The 15,626-nt window shown below is 35.6% G+C and overlaps 3 protein-coding genes across 3 annotated transcripts; 2 read left to right on the top strand and 1 right to left on the bottom strand.

The window, feature by feature from the left end:
• The first annotated feature begins 1,044 nt into the window (after positions 1-1,044).
• LOC108981889 (ubiquitin-fold modifier-conjugating enzyme 1) lies at positions 1,045-2,619 on the top strand. Its single transcript, XM_018953136.2, has 3 exons — positions 1,045-1,482; positions 1,570-1,631; positions 2,287-2,619. The coding sequence occupies exons 1-3, from the start codon at positions 1,150-1,152 to the stop codon at positions 2,414-2,416; spliced, it is 525 nt and encodes a 174-aa protein (XP_018808681.1). The 5' UTR covers positions 1,045-1,149; the 3' UTR covers positions 2,417-2,619.
• LOC108981887 (pentatricopeptide repeat-containing protein At3g16610) lies at positions 2,530-5,361 on the bottom strand. Its single transcript, XM_018953134.2, has one exon. The coding sequence runs from the start codon at positions 5,350-5,352 to the stop codon at positions 2,878-2,880; it is 2,475 nt and encodes an 824-aa protein (XP_018808679.1). The 5' UTR covers positions 5,353-5,361; the 3' UTR covers positions 2,530-2,877.
• Positions 5,362-10,327: 4,966 nt separating this feature from the next.
• LOC108981888 (NAC domain-containing protein 86-like) lies at positions 10,328-13,645 on the top strand. Its single transcript, XM_018953135.2, has 3 exons — positions 10,328-10,576; positions 11,007-11,284; positions 13,040-13,645. The coding sequence occupies exons 1-3, from the start codon at positions 10,420-10,422 to the stop codon at positions 13,346-13,348; spliced, it is 744 nt and encodes a 247-aa protein (XP_018808680.1). The 5' UTR covers positions 10,328-10,419; the 3' UTR covers positions 13,349-13,645.
• The last annotated feature ends 1,981 nt before the right edge of the window (positions 13,646-15,626 follow it).

The following is a 15,626-nucleotide window of genomic DNA, read 5'->3' as shown; positions in this document are numbered from 1 at the left end:
AATTTATGAACAATACATAAAAATGATTGGATATAACATTACTTATGAAAGAAAATGAAGTCAATGGGAGTGGAGCAAAAATAATCATTTGATGGAGATTGGTGTGGGGGTATTTGATGGTGGAGTGTATTTAGGTTTGAAGTAGTTGGACTGCAATAAATTTATGGGTAAAGTATTATAAAAATATTTTATTATTATTTTTAATCTATTTTTTTTATTTATTAATATTAAATATTTTTTTATTATTTATTTACAAAATATTTGAAAATACTTTACTATCTTCACGCTTCCCAAAATTGGGACAAAAATTGATGTAAAAGATGGAGAGAAAGAAATAGTAATGAAGTTGTACAAAGGTTGAAAATGTAAAATGGTCTATTAGCACAAAAGAATATTAATACATCTATAATTTTTATAATAAATTTTTTACGGTTATTTGTATAAAATATAAAAAACTATTAAAAACTTATATGTCTATTATTTTTCATACCATAAAATATAGCATATCTCTCTTTAGTAGAAATGATCAACCGGATAAGAAAATGTATACATCATTTCCTAAATTTAAAGATATTCATCATTGATGATATATCATAATTAATATATTTCATTTTATTTGCATGTATGTTCATTAACTTGACAAATACACTAGTGATAATTGATATTGCCAAATATACTATTGCCAAACGAGATGTTCTATATACACGAAAAGATAATTTAAAAATAAATTTATAAATAGATGTGATTTCATGTGATCTGTAAAATTTATTTTATAATTTGACATATTAAATTAAATTATATCAATTTGTAAGTTTATTTCTATGTGATTTTTTTATAGCTAAAATATTTTTTTTTCTTAATATATTAATATATTATTTATATATTAATACACATTTATTATATATAAATAACAGATTTTCTTTTTTGAAAAAATATTTATAAATAACAGAATTATTGTCGTTATAGTTAACGTTAACGTTTTCGAGGTTTGCAGTCGGTCGGCATTCGTATCGACAATGGACCCACCAATCTGTGTAGCATACTGGCCCCATCCAAATGGAATTTTACAGTTGCGTCCTCCACCTTTTAACGCACCAGGACTGAATCAAATCTAGGGTTAGGGTTCGAGGTTGCTTTGCTCACGGAGAAATGGAGGGTTGGGACCCCAACACCAAATCCACACTGACCCAAATCCCTCTTCTGACGACGAAAGCCGGGCCAAGGGACGGAGCGGCATGGACGCAGAGGCTGAAGGAGGAGTACAAGTCTCTGATCGCCTACACCCAGATGAATAAGTCTAATGACAATGATTGGTTCCGGATCTCCGCGGCCAATCCCGAGGGGACTCGTTGGACCGGCAAATGCTGGTATGTCCACAACCTCCTCAAGTACGAGTTCGACCTCCAATTCGATATCCCCATCACTTACCCCTCCACCGCCCCCGAGCTCGAGCTCCCCCAGCTCGACGGCAAGACCCAGAAGGTTTCCTTTTCCAAAATTTCGTCCTCCTTTTTTCATCTTTTGTTTTTGTTAATATAACTGGTTCTGATTGACCCAGTTTTGTTTCAGATGTACAGAGGGGGGAAGATCTGCTTGACCGTGCATTTCAAGCCGCTTTGGGCGAAGAACTGGTACTTCTTTGATTTTCCCTTTTTTTTTTGGTGGAAGATTCGGAATTTAATTTGAATTATTTGTTGAATCGTTATGATTATAACCATTCTTTTCTTATTAAACTCTTCAATTAATTTGCTTGTTCGGATTTCTTCTCTGGCAAAGAACCTTTTGAACTAAATGCATTTCAGCAGCTTCTTCTTTTTTCATGGACAATGCATCTGATTAAGATAAATTTGGTCATCTTTTCAGTTAATTTGCAAACCGCCATTATTTTGGTTGAAATTCTTTCACCAAATTTCTAGATGAAACTTGTATACCCATTTTGGAGCTTCAGTGAACCCTTTGGTGTTGGTACAAGTGGTAAGGGCTTGATCTTCATAGTCGAAGGTCCAAACCCTTGGGTATAAATAATTACTAGAGTTGTGCCAATTCGGTGAAAAGCCGATAATTTACTTGATTGGTATGATATGGATGTGTTACATGGGTTTGGGGTTCAATTGGGTGAAAGTCAAAAACAATTTGGAGCTTCAATGAATTGTAATGAAAATAAAACCATTCTTTCCCTGGAAAAATAGTGGCTTTTTCTTTAGGCTTTTGTTTCGCTTGCCCTCAATTTACACAATAGTGGACTTGTAGACTGATGTATATGTTGATCATGGTTTTGTTTTGCAGTCCCAGGTTTGGCATAGCGCATGCACTCTGCTTGGGTCTTGCACCGTGGCTTGCTGCAGAGGTTCCCATTCTTGTGGATTCTGGTATGATTAAGCACAAGGATGATGCAACCTCATCCAGTGAAACTTAGTAATCTTGTGCAAAAATGTTGAGGGCTGTAGATCTAAACATTGAGTTCAAAAGTTCTTGTAGCTTTTATAGCTTGCTCGTTCAATGAAAATAATCGTTGAGGCATAATAGTCTCATTAACAGGATTTGCCCTATGGTGTGCTATTTATAACCATATATTACAATCCGTGAGATCCAATACATACTCGAGTTTTCTTGCCTTGAGTTCTTTGTTTTAGAATGCAAAACCTATACTTCGAAACATCTTTAGCATATATGCTGATAAATTGTTGCCAGCTCAAAATTGGTCCAGAAAATTCTCAAAATTGTGGGGTCAAGGTTTAAATTACTTGCTCCCATTTACTCGTGTTTGTAAAATCTATTTAACCCAACTGCTCTTTCTTCTTCTCCATGCTATTCTTTGGCACAACTCCAAGCCGTTGTTTCTTTGTTAGATCTCTTCCACCTGTATATTCCTCTTCCTCACCAGTAATCACCACAGTTGCAGATTCCATTCCTGAAATGATGGAATCGACTTGCATCTCTAACGGTTATCTCTCTCTTTGTTATGAGAGTAATATATTTTATGGCAGTATGGCAGTCTACACAAACCCGCAAATTCTTTGTAACTAGAATGGACTTGTTGGGACTCAAGCTAAGAATTCCAAATGCAATGGCTAGTTTCTCACTGTGATAAAGGAGAATCCTTTCCTTCTCCTCTTCTTCAACATCGTGGAGAACAAAACTAGATTCTGCACGATATCCCAAACTTTTCATTTCCACTAGCAATTCCTCTAACTTCCTGTTTATCCATGCTGATTGTGGGTGGGATCGATCTCCACCAACAAATGCATGAATAACCCCATTTATCTCAACCCAACTGCAGCCTGGGCTTTTCTTAAAGCCTCTGTCCTTCTGCATGATTCTAACATAGGCTGCATCATCCCATCTTCCAACAGCACTGTACATATTAGATAAAAGGACAAAGTTTCCAGTACCTTCAGGTCCTATCCCCTGAATCTTCTTTGATACTTCTTCCCCAAGTTCAATATTCTTGTGGATCCTACATGCCGCAAGCAGAGCACCCCATAAACGAACATCAGGTTCGAATGGCATTGTTCTAATGAAACTGTGCGCCTCATCCAAAAGACCAGCCCGACCGAGAAGATCAGCCATGCATATATAATGCTCAATCCTTGGTACAATGTTGAAATCACGACTCATGGCCTTAAACCAGTATTTCCCTTCTGTAACTCGTCCTGAATGACTGCAAGCAGATAAAAAAGCAATGAAAGTCACATCGTCTGGCTTTAAACCCATTTCTAAAAGGTCATTGAACAGTAAAAGGGCTTCCCTGCCAAGACCATGGATGCCATAACCAGCTATCATTGAGTTCCATGAGATAATATCTTGGGTATCCATCCTATCAAAAACCTGCCTAGCTATATCTATCTTCCCGCACTTTGAGTACATATCAATAAGCGCATTGCAGATTGATGTCTCAGCTACAAAGCCATGAACAATCGAGTAACCATGGCCACAGGCCCCATGTTGGAGAGCAGCCAAATGTGAAGAAGCTGGGAGAACACCCAACATGGTTGCGAGGTCAGGGTCAATCCCAGATAACTGCATTCGGTGAAAAATTCTTAAAACCTCCTCTGCATAACCATTCTGCATGCACCCTGACATAATAGCACCATAGGAAATAGTATCTTTACAAACCATGTGGTTAAAGAACCTGAGTGCATCATCTATAACCCCACACTTTGCATACATTGAAAGAAAGGTATTACCTACCATTGTATCTAACTCTAACCCTGATTTGACTGCGTAACAATGTAAGCGTCTTCCTTTGCTGAAATCGGTTAGGCTTGCGCAAGCTCGAAGTACAATCGCAAGAGTGACTGGAGTTGCATTTATCACACTTTGATGCACCATCTCGTCATATAATGCCAATGCCTCCATCATAGAATCACATATAACATATGCTCCAATCATAGCACTCCAACAAACCTCATTCTTGATACCCATCATGTCAAATATTTTTCTAGCATAGGATATGCAGTGACATCTACCATACATATCCAAAAGCCCAGTTTCAAGCACCACACCGTTACAAAAGTTCCTCCTCATAGAGTAGGCATGCATGGCCTTCCCTTGGTGCAAAGCATTAGCTTGTCCAACCGTCGGAAGAACTGTTACTATCGTTGAAGAGTTGGGGCTTGTTCCCGCTTTCTGCATATCCACAACCAACCGTATGGTATCATCATAAAGTCCATGAAGCGAAAACCCAGCAATCATAGCATTCCATGCTACAACATCCCTATGCGACATACTACTAAAAACTTTTTGTGCCTCACCTAAATCTCCAGACTTAGCATACATATCAATCAAAGCAGTGGAGACAAATACATCGGAATCAAGCCCAAGTTCTTTCGCATGATCATGCACCTCTCTTCCCACTTCCATAGCTTGCAGACCGGAACATGCTTTGAGAACAAACGGGAACGTGAATTTGGTCGGTCTAACACCTCTGTCAAACATCCGATAGTACAAACGGATGGCTTCTTCAAAGGGTCCACGCCACGCATGAGCTCTTATCATAAGGTTCCATATAATAACAGTCGGACTAGAAATTTTATCGAACACGCGGCGCGCAAGTTCGACTTCGTCACATTCAATGTACAAATGGGTAAGTTTCTCGAGTACAGTGGAATCTGCGAAATGGGTGTTGTTCTTGAGGAGAATTTGATGAATTTTCTTGCCTTGGGAGAGCGACTTCGATCGGATGCAAGCTTCGAGGAGGCATATATAGTATTTGGCTGTTGTTTGAAAAGCTTCTTCTAGAAAAATAGCTTCGTTAGGGAGAGATTTCAGAGAACTACGTTGGGCATGGCAATTGGTTAGCAATCCCCTCCTATTGCTAAATCTGCAGAGACGCCTTGCTCCCCACTTCATCTGGTTGCGCCAAATACTCCACCATTAATAACAACCCTGCTTTTCATAGTTTTCGTTTTCATATTCCAAAAGTACGTACTGCACATTTAGGGCCGAGCGGATTGGGCCCAGTTGTTGTGGGCTTTTTTTCTTAAGTCCGATTCTACGAAAAAAAATCATAATTTATTTTCCAAAATCATAACTCGAATGATTATCAAACTATTAAAATTTTCTAGTTATGTGAATTTTAGGGGTTAATTATAATCATTAAGTGGATGGCTAAACTACTGTTCATATACATATATTATATGTTGAGATACTGTAGCTAAAATTGTTGTTTAACTAAATATAAAGGGAGAGAGAGAGAGAGAGAGAGAGAGAGAGAGAGAGAGAGAGAGAGAGATGCAGGGAGATCTTAGTCTGACGATGTAGAATTTTCATATTCTACATTGATAGCTTTGGATCATCTTAAGAAGATATATATATATATATAGTGCAAATATGATAAGGAATAGTGAATAATTCTCAAATTTGGTCCTCACACTGCGCCTAGTAGTCCATGTTTTGACACCAAAATCAGTCATTTCCTCTTCAAGTCCTCGATTTACATTACTTTTTGCCGTTTAAGCAAATGTTTTATTTTGACTTTTAGAGATGATTTTGATTTTAGCCAAATCTTTTATAGGATTATCATTTTGTTACGCATTAATTTTACGGCAAGAATTAGGATTGTACCTTATATCAAGCTTAACGTTTTCATAATGAGAAAATCTTCAGACCGGTGACTCTTATAATGATAGAATATCGGAGACCAATAGGAAAACGACACGTAGCGAGCGCACATCTTCTCCCCCTCCCCCTCTCTCTCTGCTCTGTCATTGGATCTGACTCGTTTCTCTCATGACCTCCCCCTCTCTGCCCTCGATCTCTCTCTGCCCTCTCTGGATCGAGAGAAAACTTTGGATGAACTTTGAGCATTCAAATGCACACCGCACGCTGGTGGAGGAGCAACCTTTTCGGCGCAACCCAGACCATCACACCATACCCTGTAACTTTTGCAAATCACATGGAATAAAAATATAACTCTTTTGTAGGCGATTATACAAGTTATCTTTTGTAGGCGATTACTCCAATCTGATTTGTCCAAAAAGGAACTGATCTTGTATCTGTCTTGTGCTGGGTCCAAATACAGATTTTGTTTTCATGTATCTGTCCTGTCCTCGCAAATCCATAAAGAAGTTGTCCAATGAATAAATCTGAGATGAGTTTCTGAAGCTGGGTCCAAATACAAATTTTTGTTTTCTTTTTTAGAAGCAAGAAGATGAGGGAAAATGGCCCCTAGATCAAGCAAAGGCAAGGTAAACAACCCATCTTTCTTCTGTAGGTGATTACTCCAATCTGACCAACCCATCTTTCTTCTACCATTTATTCCAATCTGACCAAAATTGAACATGGTCCAACACAGATGCTGCATCTTTTAAATGCTCAAAGTCAAAATAAAAAAATCTTTGTCTTCATCATCCTGATTCGATGAACTGTAAATTGAAGGGGAGGGAGAGTCGAAGTGGAGAGAGAGGGAGAGTCAAGAGAGAGAGGTGTTTCTGAAATTTCAGAGAGAGAGAGAGAGAGAGAGAGTCGAAGTAGAGAGAGAGAGAACCCAAGTTTCTGAAATCGCAGAGAGAGAGACAGTCGAAGTAGAGAGAGAGAGAGAGAGAGGCCTTTCTGAATTCTGGGAGAAATCGAGAATGAAGGAGAGAGAGAAGCTTACTCGTATGCGTCCCCACGTTAACATGCCATGAAAGGCTTACGTGTCACAACCTAATTGGTCTCCGATAAACCCAAGTTATAGGTGACTCCTGTTTGAAACGTTCCTCTTTCATAATTTCAAATTTCCTTAGTTATTTGAACCCGGCTTGTGGGCTTTAATTAGAACCTGATTTTGATTAATCAATAAACTTTATTCTAATAATTTTATCTCTAATTTGCATCTTTTCTCAATTTCAACATTTAGTTTCTATTAAATATTAATTATCAGTCAGAAGAATTCTGTCCGACATCATAGAGAGAAAATAAAGTTGAAGGGTTCAAAATGGAATAATTTTTAACATATAATAGAAACCTTAATAATAGATGATCATCACATGATGATGACGACGACGATGCCGACCATGCATGACTCCTAGATCATTATCTATATATATAGACCTAGCTTGAAACGTGTTTTGCACATTATTGACCTTATAATTGAAGCCACCCTATAAGAAATTATGTGTCCCACAATAGACAAAGTTCTTCAACACATAAGTAAGATCATGACGAGTGAACCCTTTCTTCCCATACATGTTGTAAAAAAAGGTCACGAGATGTCAAATAGGAACCTTACTTTTTTTCACTTTATATATGTAGCTAGATCTTCAAGAACAGTAGAACAAAGGTGAAAGGGATAAAAGAGCAGGAAAAAAAAATAAAAGTTAACTCAAAGGATATTGATTGGCCGGGGGGGGTCATTTGCTGAGTAATTATTACGTAAAAAGTTGGGTATAAAGAAAAATAAAGTTCTATAGCTAAAAAAAAAAAAAAAAAGTTTATAAAATTTTAATAATATTGAAGAATTAAGAAATGGAGAGCCATTAATTAATGAAAAGAGCCATATTTTATTTATTTTTTTAATTACGGCCGGCAAGAATTATTATATATAATATTACAGCTCCAACAAATTAATAGTACTTCATATATAATATAGTACTTTTAAAAATAAAATTAAACATTTCGAAAAATATTAATGATACCAATTATTAATATATATAATCCATTCAATCTCATAAATATTAGTCGTCCTTAATTAATCCTAATTAAAGCTTCACTTTTCTATCTCATATATATATATATATATATATATATATATATATATATCCCACTTATATATTTACGCTTGTATCAGGGGTTAACACATGTTAGTGTGGATCGAGTGATCTATTAATAATGTATCTATTAATAATGTATCAATATATATATTTATATATATATATATATCCTAGTCTATTATTGGTAGGGGTGCTATCCGCACCATATGGTGCGGGGGGTGGGGAGGGGGTGCCCCCGCACCATGTGCAGGAGGAAGGGTTTGCAACCCCGCCCTGGTAACGGAGTGGGGTTGAAACTGCACCCCGCTCAACCCAATGACCTATTGAGTCTATAAGTATTTTTTGGATCTAAAATTTTTTTAGACCCAAATTATAATATAATTTAAAATATAAATTAAAATTTATACATTTAAAAAAAAAAACTCATTAGAATTGTATTTTAGATTGTTTTAGCCTCCTAGGTCATCCTTTATATAGGAGGTCAATGCAATACAATAGTCATACTTAAGTAATGTGAGACTTCAATATTTTTTATAGTAAATGTGGGAGGGGTGCAGGGCGGGGCCCCGTTGGGATCAGCCAATCCCTTGGCCCCGCTAGGGAGGTGCAGGGCAGCCCGCCTGCCCATGCGGGGGCAGGGCAGACAAGGGCCAGGTAGCGGGGGATGGGCTCTTGCTGCCCACCCCTAATTATTGGCATGACACGTAATTGTACGTAAAGATTTATGACAATGCGTTACACGTACAATGTAGTTTATATTTTTAATAGAGAAATAATATTTATAATCTTAAAGTGTGCAAGTCTCGCGCACTTCATTTGAAAAAAAATTAGGTAAATATGAGAGTCACTTGAAAAAATTATATATTTTTTAATAATAGATCCCATTTTTTTTAAAGAAAGTATGTGGAACTTGTATATTTTAAAATTACTCTTTTTAATGTGGTCCTTAATTTCCTATAAGATTTGCACTTTTCATTATACGATCAGTTGCCCTCCTAATTGTGATCGAGGAAGAGAACGTCCCTCCATCGACCAATTCAAAACAACACATCATGCAACCACATGAACCACTACATACTGATACGGTTGCTAGTCGTGGGGTTGGGATTACAATTTGCTTGGCGGACTAAGCGCAAACTGCTACTCAAAGCGGCCCCCCTTAGCAAGGAAGGTTGGACTTACGATCGAGATCAATAATTCACTAGTAGAAGAACTCAATTAATTTAGCAGGAAAAAAAAAAAAAAACAGGTGTGGTACTGTGCGGTGTAGGCAGCTGGATACAAAACTCTTATCAATATAGAAGCTTGCTGCATAGAAAAAGAATTATTGGAACTAATTGGATCGAGATTAAGTACTTAACACAAAGTAAGCATCTTCCAAGACATTCCCAAAAACAGTACTATTATCTCCCCCTAGCTACCAGTACTACTTCATTGAAAATGTATATATATATATATATATATATTAGAGTAAAGAGGTATATACACTGTGCATGATAAAATATTTATAAGATGAGAAAGAGTACTACTAATGATCTCAGCTGATCCCAGCTGCAACTTGTGTACGATCCAGTCGTACGTGTTCTTTAGATATGAGTACTGCTTATCTCTACAAAATAATAACATAAAAATAATTTTATAAATTGATATAGTTTCATTTATCATTAGATCTATTTTATAATAAAAATAATTTTACAATTTGATGAACTACATTAAAGCACATCAGTTTGTAAGATTACTTTTGTGTAATTTTTTTTATAATTATAGTATTTCCTTAGATATATATTTATAAATATATATATATATATGACCTTACAATAATGCATGGGACCTAGACCGTAGGTTTTATATTTGACCTAAATAATTTGGGTCATGTTCTTCGTAAACATAAGACAGTTGATAAAATTCAAGATCAGATAAAAGCAGGATTAGTGGAGTAGTACTGGTTGAAGGAATTGGACTAGAAGTCTTATTAGCTGGGTCATCATGTAGTAGCTAGTATAAGAATGAAAAGGCTTGCATGAAACGTTTCTGGAGAATCTTTAAAGAGAAAGTGAAAAATGAGCCAAAGACAAAGGACTTTGAATCCTTTTTGTATATATAAATCATGATGGGTCGTAGTAGTAGTGATGATAAAAATCAGAAAAGATCATCAGTTTAGAATTATATATAAGGATCGAGATCATCATCGATCACAAGTAGTTGATCATAATAAGATCAAATCATGGCACCCGTCGGACTTCCTCCAGGTTTTAGGTTCCATCCCACCGACGAAGAGCTCGTGAATTATTATCTCAAGAGAAAAATCAATGGCCAAGAAATCGAACTCGACATTATTCCTGAGGTCGATCTCTACAAATGTGAACCATGGGAGTTAGCAGGTTTCCAGCTCCTCATCTCCAATATTTATATATTGATCCACACACTTAAATATTCTCTAGCTAGCTACTTATTTTATAGGTTGATTATTTAGGGTTCTTTTACATGTGGTTTGTGTTAGATTAATATTGCATATTTGAGCATGAAAATGCATTCTATTGAGTGCTGCTATTCAGATATAACAGCTAGCTAGAGGCCGCATACATCGATCTATGTCGACTGTCAATGCCTTGCATGGGTTGCCAATTACATACTTCATCTTTTTTTTCTTTAATTTGTTGATCTAGTTGACGTTGTTGTTCTTTAAATACTAATTCGATCCCTGATGATTTTACAAAATGAAGTGTTTGAAATAAATAATCATTCAAAAGTATATATAATAATAGCAAGTGTTTGAACTTTTAATTGCTGCGTACGATGGAAATATTGCAGAAAAATCATTTTTGCCAAGTAGAGATCCAGAGTGGTACTTCTTTGGACCCCGAGATAGAAAATACCCAAATGGATTCAGAACAAACAGAGCAACTCGAGCTGGATATTGGAAATCCACAGGAAAGGACAGGAGGGTTACATGCCAGAACCGACCCATTGGAATGAAGAAGACGTTGGTTTACTACAGAGGGAGAGCTCCTCAGGGGATTAGAACTGATTGGGTAATGCATGAATATCGCCTCGACGACAAGGAGTTCGAGGACACCTCCGGAATTCAGGTACACACATACATAAATACATACATTCATGCATACATATATCATCATCATCAACCACTATCACCCGGATGAAAAAAGGGAAAAGAAAATATCCCCACATACTGATGATCTCTTGAGCAAAATGCCATGCTTAATTTGTCTATGATCCTTAATGATCTGATCATGCTGTCATCTGTTTTAATATTATATAAGGCTTCTGATCATGATGATCATGGTTTCATGCATAGTATATATAGGTCCTTGGTCAGTGTGTTGTTTTGGTTCTAATTGATTTATTGGCTGGAATTTCCACCGAAAAGCTTACAAATTTATTCATATTACACCTGCATCTTACAAAGTTTTCTGACGTCAAGACTCTTTTTAGAGTTTAGTCCCCAATTACCAACCTCATTCTAACCCTGATCGACCCTCCTTTTCTTTGTCAAGTTCTTTTCTTTATGGCAAAAGATTTCGAAAAAATTATTATTCATTACATATTTTTTTCTTATTTCAACTGTCACTATGTTTACTTGGAAAGCATGATCCAGCCTATTTTTCTTAATAATTCAATTCCTACTAGGAATTTCTTTGATTTTCCTTCTATAAATTTATATATATAATCTGTCACTATTATTTAGCTTGAGAAGCATGGAGTCCGATGCTTCGCTCAGTGAGAAAAGCATTTTTCCCTGCTTTTTTTTCACCTTCTCTTTGACACCAGAGGACAGAAAGCAAGCTAAAGCGTCTATGACATGAATTGCCACCAACCACTCTAAATTAATGCTGGAATTAGACTAGTACTGATCTCATGGCAGTATAGTATAAACTAAACCTAGCAATTTCTACTGCCTGTGGGAACGTGCGAACTGCATGACGTGCATGCAAAGCGAGGCTGATCTCTCTCTCTGATATCGTCTTTTCATTTGTTTACTGTTTTTCTAGCATAAACAACAGAATGGCTGACATATATTCGTTGCTTGCACTCATGGTGTTAGATCTCTTAAGTGACAAAGCATTGCATCGCTTTGTCTTTCTCTAATAAGACAAAAGTACTATCCCCATATGAGCTTAATTAAATCCTTTTATTAATTAGTTCTTTCCACTTTTTAGCATTTATCTGATCTACAAATCTAGATTCTATATATATATATATATATGCACCTCCAAAAGCATCCTCCCCTATCACTTTCATGTGTAAGAAGGTGTCGGCTCCTTTTTCACTTTATTCCAAACATTACAAGAATCCATGGATATTGATGGATGTCAATCAAGTTTGCAGAAGTTTTTCAATAATCCCTGGGAATTATTCTGCATGTCCAAGATGATACGTCATATAATGATGGGTGTTTGAAAATCTAATTTTTTCTTTTCTTCTCCTCAGCTAGAGTTAAGCAATCATTTTTCGTTATATACCGAGGAAGATGCTCACAATACGGAAAGAATGATCAATGAAGATCTTTTTGTGACCTCAGTTTCTATATATTTTAGTACAAATACACACAGATAGGCTGTAAATCACATATATTTTTGGTATATATAGCTAGCTAGTTACATAGCAGTTTCAGCCCCAACTATTGACCGCTTTAAGCCTTTATTTTGCCTTGGATGCAGGCTTTAATTATCGACAGGTATCTTGCATGTATAGAAAATTTACAACAAGATAAACCAGCTTTTATCTTTAATTAATTCCTTCATATATAGGCATATGAAAACAAGAATGCATAAATTAAAACATGAAAGGGTTCGACGCTTATTTTAATTACTGGTTTCTTTCAGGACACATATGCACTTTGTCGAGTGTTCAAGAAAAATGGAATTATCTGCTCTGAAATTGAAGAGCAAGGGCAATGTAATTTATCATTACTTGAGAGCTCCCAAGGTGTGGTCAATGAATATGAAACCATGTCCCCAGATGTTACCATGGCATCATCATCATGCGTGGATGAGGAAGACAAAGATGATTCGTGGATGCAGTTCATCACAGACGATGCATGGTGTTCTTCTAATGTGGCGGCTATGGCTGTCGTTGGCGGCGGCGGTGGTGGTGAAGAAGTCTCTCGCATGCAGCAGGCATTCACAAACTAAAAGAGTTAATACATAATATTATTGGTGGCGAGCGAATAATATATATCAAAGAAAAAAAAAATCAGATATCTTTTATATATAATAAGACACATTTTGCCAACAGTTATATAAGATTTTCCAATTCTCAATTGTTGATTAATCATCTCTAATTTGGGTATGATGGTTTGGTTGGGTTTTGCTAATTCTGTAGAGTCAAATTATCAGCTAGACTCTATGGATCCTTTTTTTTTTTTTCCCTTCTTCTTCTTCTCAAATATATATATATAGTTGCCTCTTCTATGAGGTGATTTGGGTGTTACTTGTGGAATAAAAAGATCATTGTTTTTGTTGTTATTGACTTTGAGAGCTTAAATATGAAACAAAAAGAGGGAGAATATGGAAGACATTATTATAAACTTCTATTCATCTTATGATCTGTCTTGGTACAAAATGAATAATGCTCATGGCACACTATATTTACATGCGCCATGAGCATTATTAAGAAAAACTAGTCGTAAATCCTCGCAATGTGCTGTCCAAAATGACTAGATTGTTAGTACTATTTAGAACTTGTTTGGATAGTGAAATGAGATGAGATGAGTTGAGATAGTTTGTGAATAGTAATGAGATTATTAATTGAAATTATATGAGATGAGATGAGATGGTTTCATCTCACCTTTGTATCCAAACTGGCCCTTAGTCAAACGCATGAGCTGGAAACCGAAGGATTTTTGTCTTCAATTATTTGAAAATGAGAGAAAATGTTCTTTTTAATTATAAGAGTAGAGGAGGTTGAGAAATTGAAGAATTTTATACCACAGAAGAGAGTATATTTTCCAACAAGTCATGTCATGAAAAAGCTAATAAACCTTATATAAATATATATGTATATATATATATATATTAAGGACTCTGCTGATGAAATAAGTCTTAAGAAACCTTATATATATATATATATATATATATATATTTATATATCGGTAATAAATCATCTCGATTATTTGAATAATGGGTCTCATCATCACCTCAAGAAGTGCAGGCAACAAAACCATATTGATACATAGAGATTTTTAAAGATGATTATTATTAAGAATTTGTTCATTACTACATATTATAGAATCATGCACGCATTACTTTCTCAGAGATCAGTCATGATTGTTTTAATAAATCCCGCACAAGAATTCATTATTATGGGCTAAAAAAAGTCCTCTCCAATACGATTTGAAGGCATGCATGCAGCTTGTTTCTATCATTTATAACCATTTTCAAATTTTTAATCTCTTGATAGCAAATACGTCTCATCTATTAATATGTCCAACCGATTCAATAGAAGAAAACTAACATTGTACTATATAATACGTGGCATCCTTAGAAGAAGAATGTTTTAGGCAGAATGAAAATTGTGTGAACCGAGAATCCATTACTCTATAACTAGGGTTGCCTTAATTTCTAGAACAAAAAAAGAATACTTTAGTAAGAAAAAATTGATTAGGACCCTTTTTAAATTCGCGCTGATCTTATTTCATCACGTTGATTGACTAAATAATCTCGTAATGAAGGAAGAGGAGGACATAATCCTGGATCTTGTTGTAAAGAAGAGACAAAACCAATAATATATTAATTTTAGAAGTAAGTAACAACTTCTTTTCTTTTGAAGAATAATCAATATAAGCTTTTAACATAGGCATGATGATTATTTATGAACCTAATTTTTTTAAAAAAATTGAATTAATTAAAACCCATAAGATAATTAAAGTATTCATGATCAATTCAAGGTTGATAAACAACAAATCAAACACCCAATATTTTGCAATCTGATCTGAGTTTAATCTTAAGTTTTTGGGTAATTAGACTTTGTATCTCCGGATAACAATTCCTATTTTCCGTGCACCTCAAATTATCAATTTCAAAAAATTATATATATAAGTGCGTCTTACAATATTTTTTTACTTATTTAATATTGTCCGAAATATTTATACGGTCAATAATAAATACAATGCCTCTATGATCTCTCTTTCACTCCACTACTAGAGGGTCTCAAATTTGAGTAAAAAAACTTGAGGAACTTGTTCTGGTTTGTACTAGTGGTTAATAAATATATTCATACTCATACCAACCCAATTGACCGACATTCCCACCATCACGTAAATCCCCTCCCACCTCTTCAATTTCATCTTCTTCTCCCCCCAAAAAACACCAAATTCTAGCTACTAGGGAGTAATCTGATCTCCTATTTTAGACCCTCTTCCGATCCCTCAATTCTCTCTTCTTGAGGCCTCTGAGCCTCCAATTTTGGTGG

Source organism: Juglans regia, chromosome 6, assembly GCF_001411555.2.
Source record: "Juglans regia cultivar Chandler chromosome 6, Walnut 2.0, whole genome shotgun sequence".
In the NCBI taxonomy this organism is placed as follows: Eukaryota; Viridiplantae; Streptophyta; class Magnoliopsida; order Fagales; family Juglandaceae; genus Juglans; species Juglans regia.
This window is presented reverse-complemented; position numbering and strand designations above follow the sequence as displayed.

Excerpts from the sequence above, each read along its gene's own strand:
- LOC108981889 (XM_018953136.2), top strand. The coding sequence starts at position 1,150 with ATGGAGGGTTGGGACCCCAACACCAAATCCACACTGACCCAAATCCCT. Across the intron at positions 1,483-1,569 it reads TCGACGGCAAGACCCAGAAG|ATGTACAGAGGGGGGAAGAT; the intron begins GTTTCCTTTTCC and ends GTTTTGTTTCAG. Across the intron at positions 1,632-2,286 it reads CCGCTTTGGGCGAAGAACTG|TCCCAGGTTTGGCATAGCGC; the intron begins GTACTTCTTTGA and ends TTTGTTTTGCAG.
- LOC108981887 (XM_018953134.2), bottom strand. The coding sequence starts at position 5,352 with ATGAAGTGGGGAGCAAGGCGTCTCTGCAGATTTAGCAATAGGAGGGGA.
- LOC108981888 (XM_018953135.2), top strand. The coding sequence starts at position 10,420 with ATGGCACCCGTCGGACTTCCTCCAGGTTTTAGGTTCCATCCCACCGAC. Across the intron at positions 10,577-11,006 it reads TGAACCATGGGAGTTAGCAG|AAAAATCATTTTTGCCAAGT; the intron begins GTTTCCAGCTCC and ends GAAATATTGCAG. Across the intron at positions 11,285-13,039 it reads AGGACACCTCCGGAATTCAG|GACACATATGCACTTTGTCG; the intron begins GTACACACATAC and ends GGTTTCTTTCAG.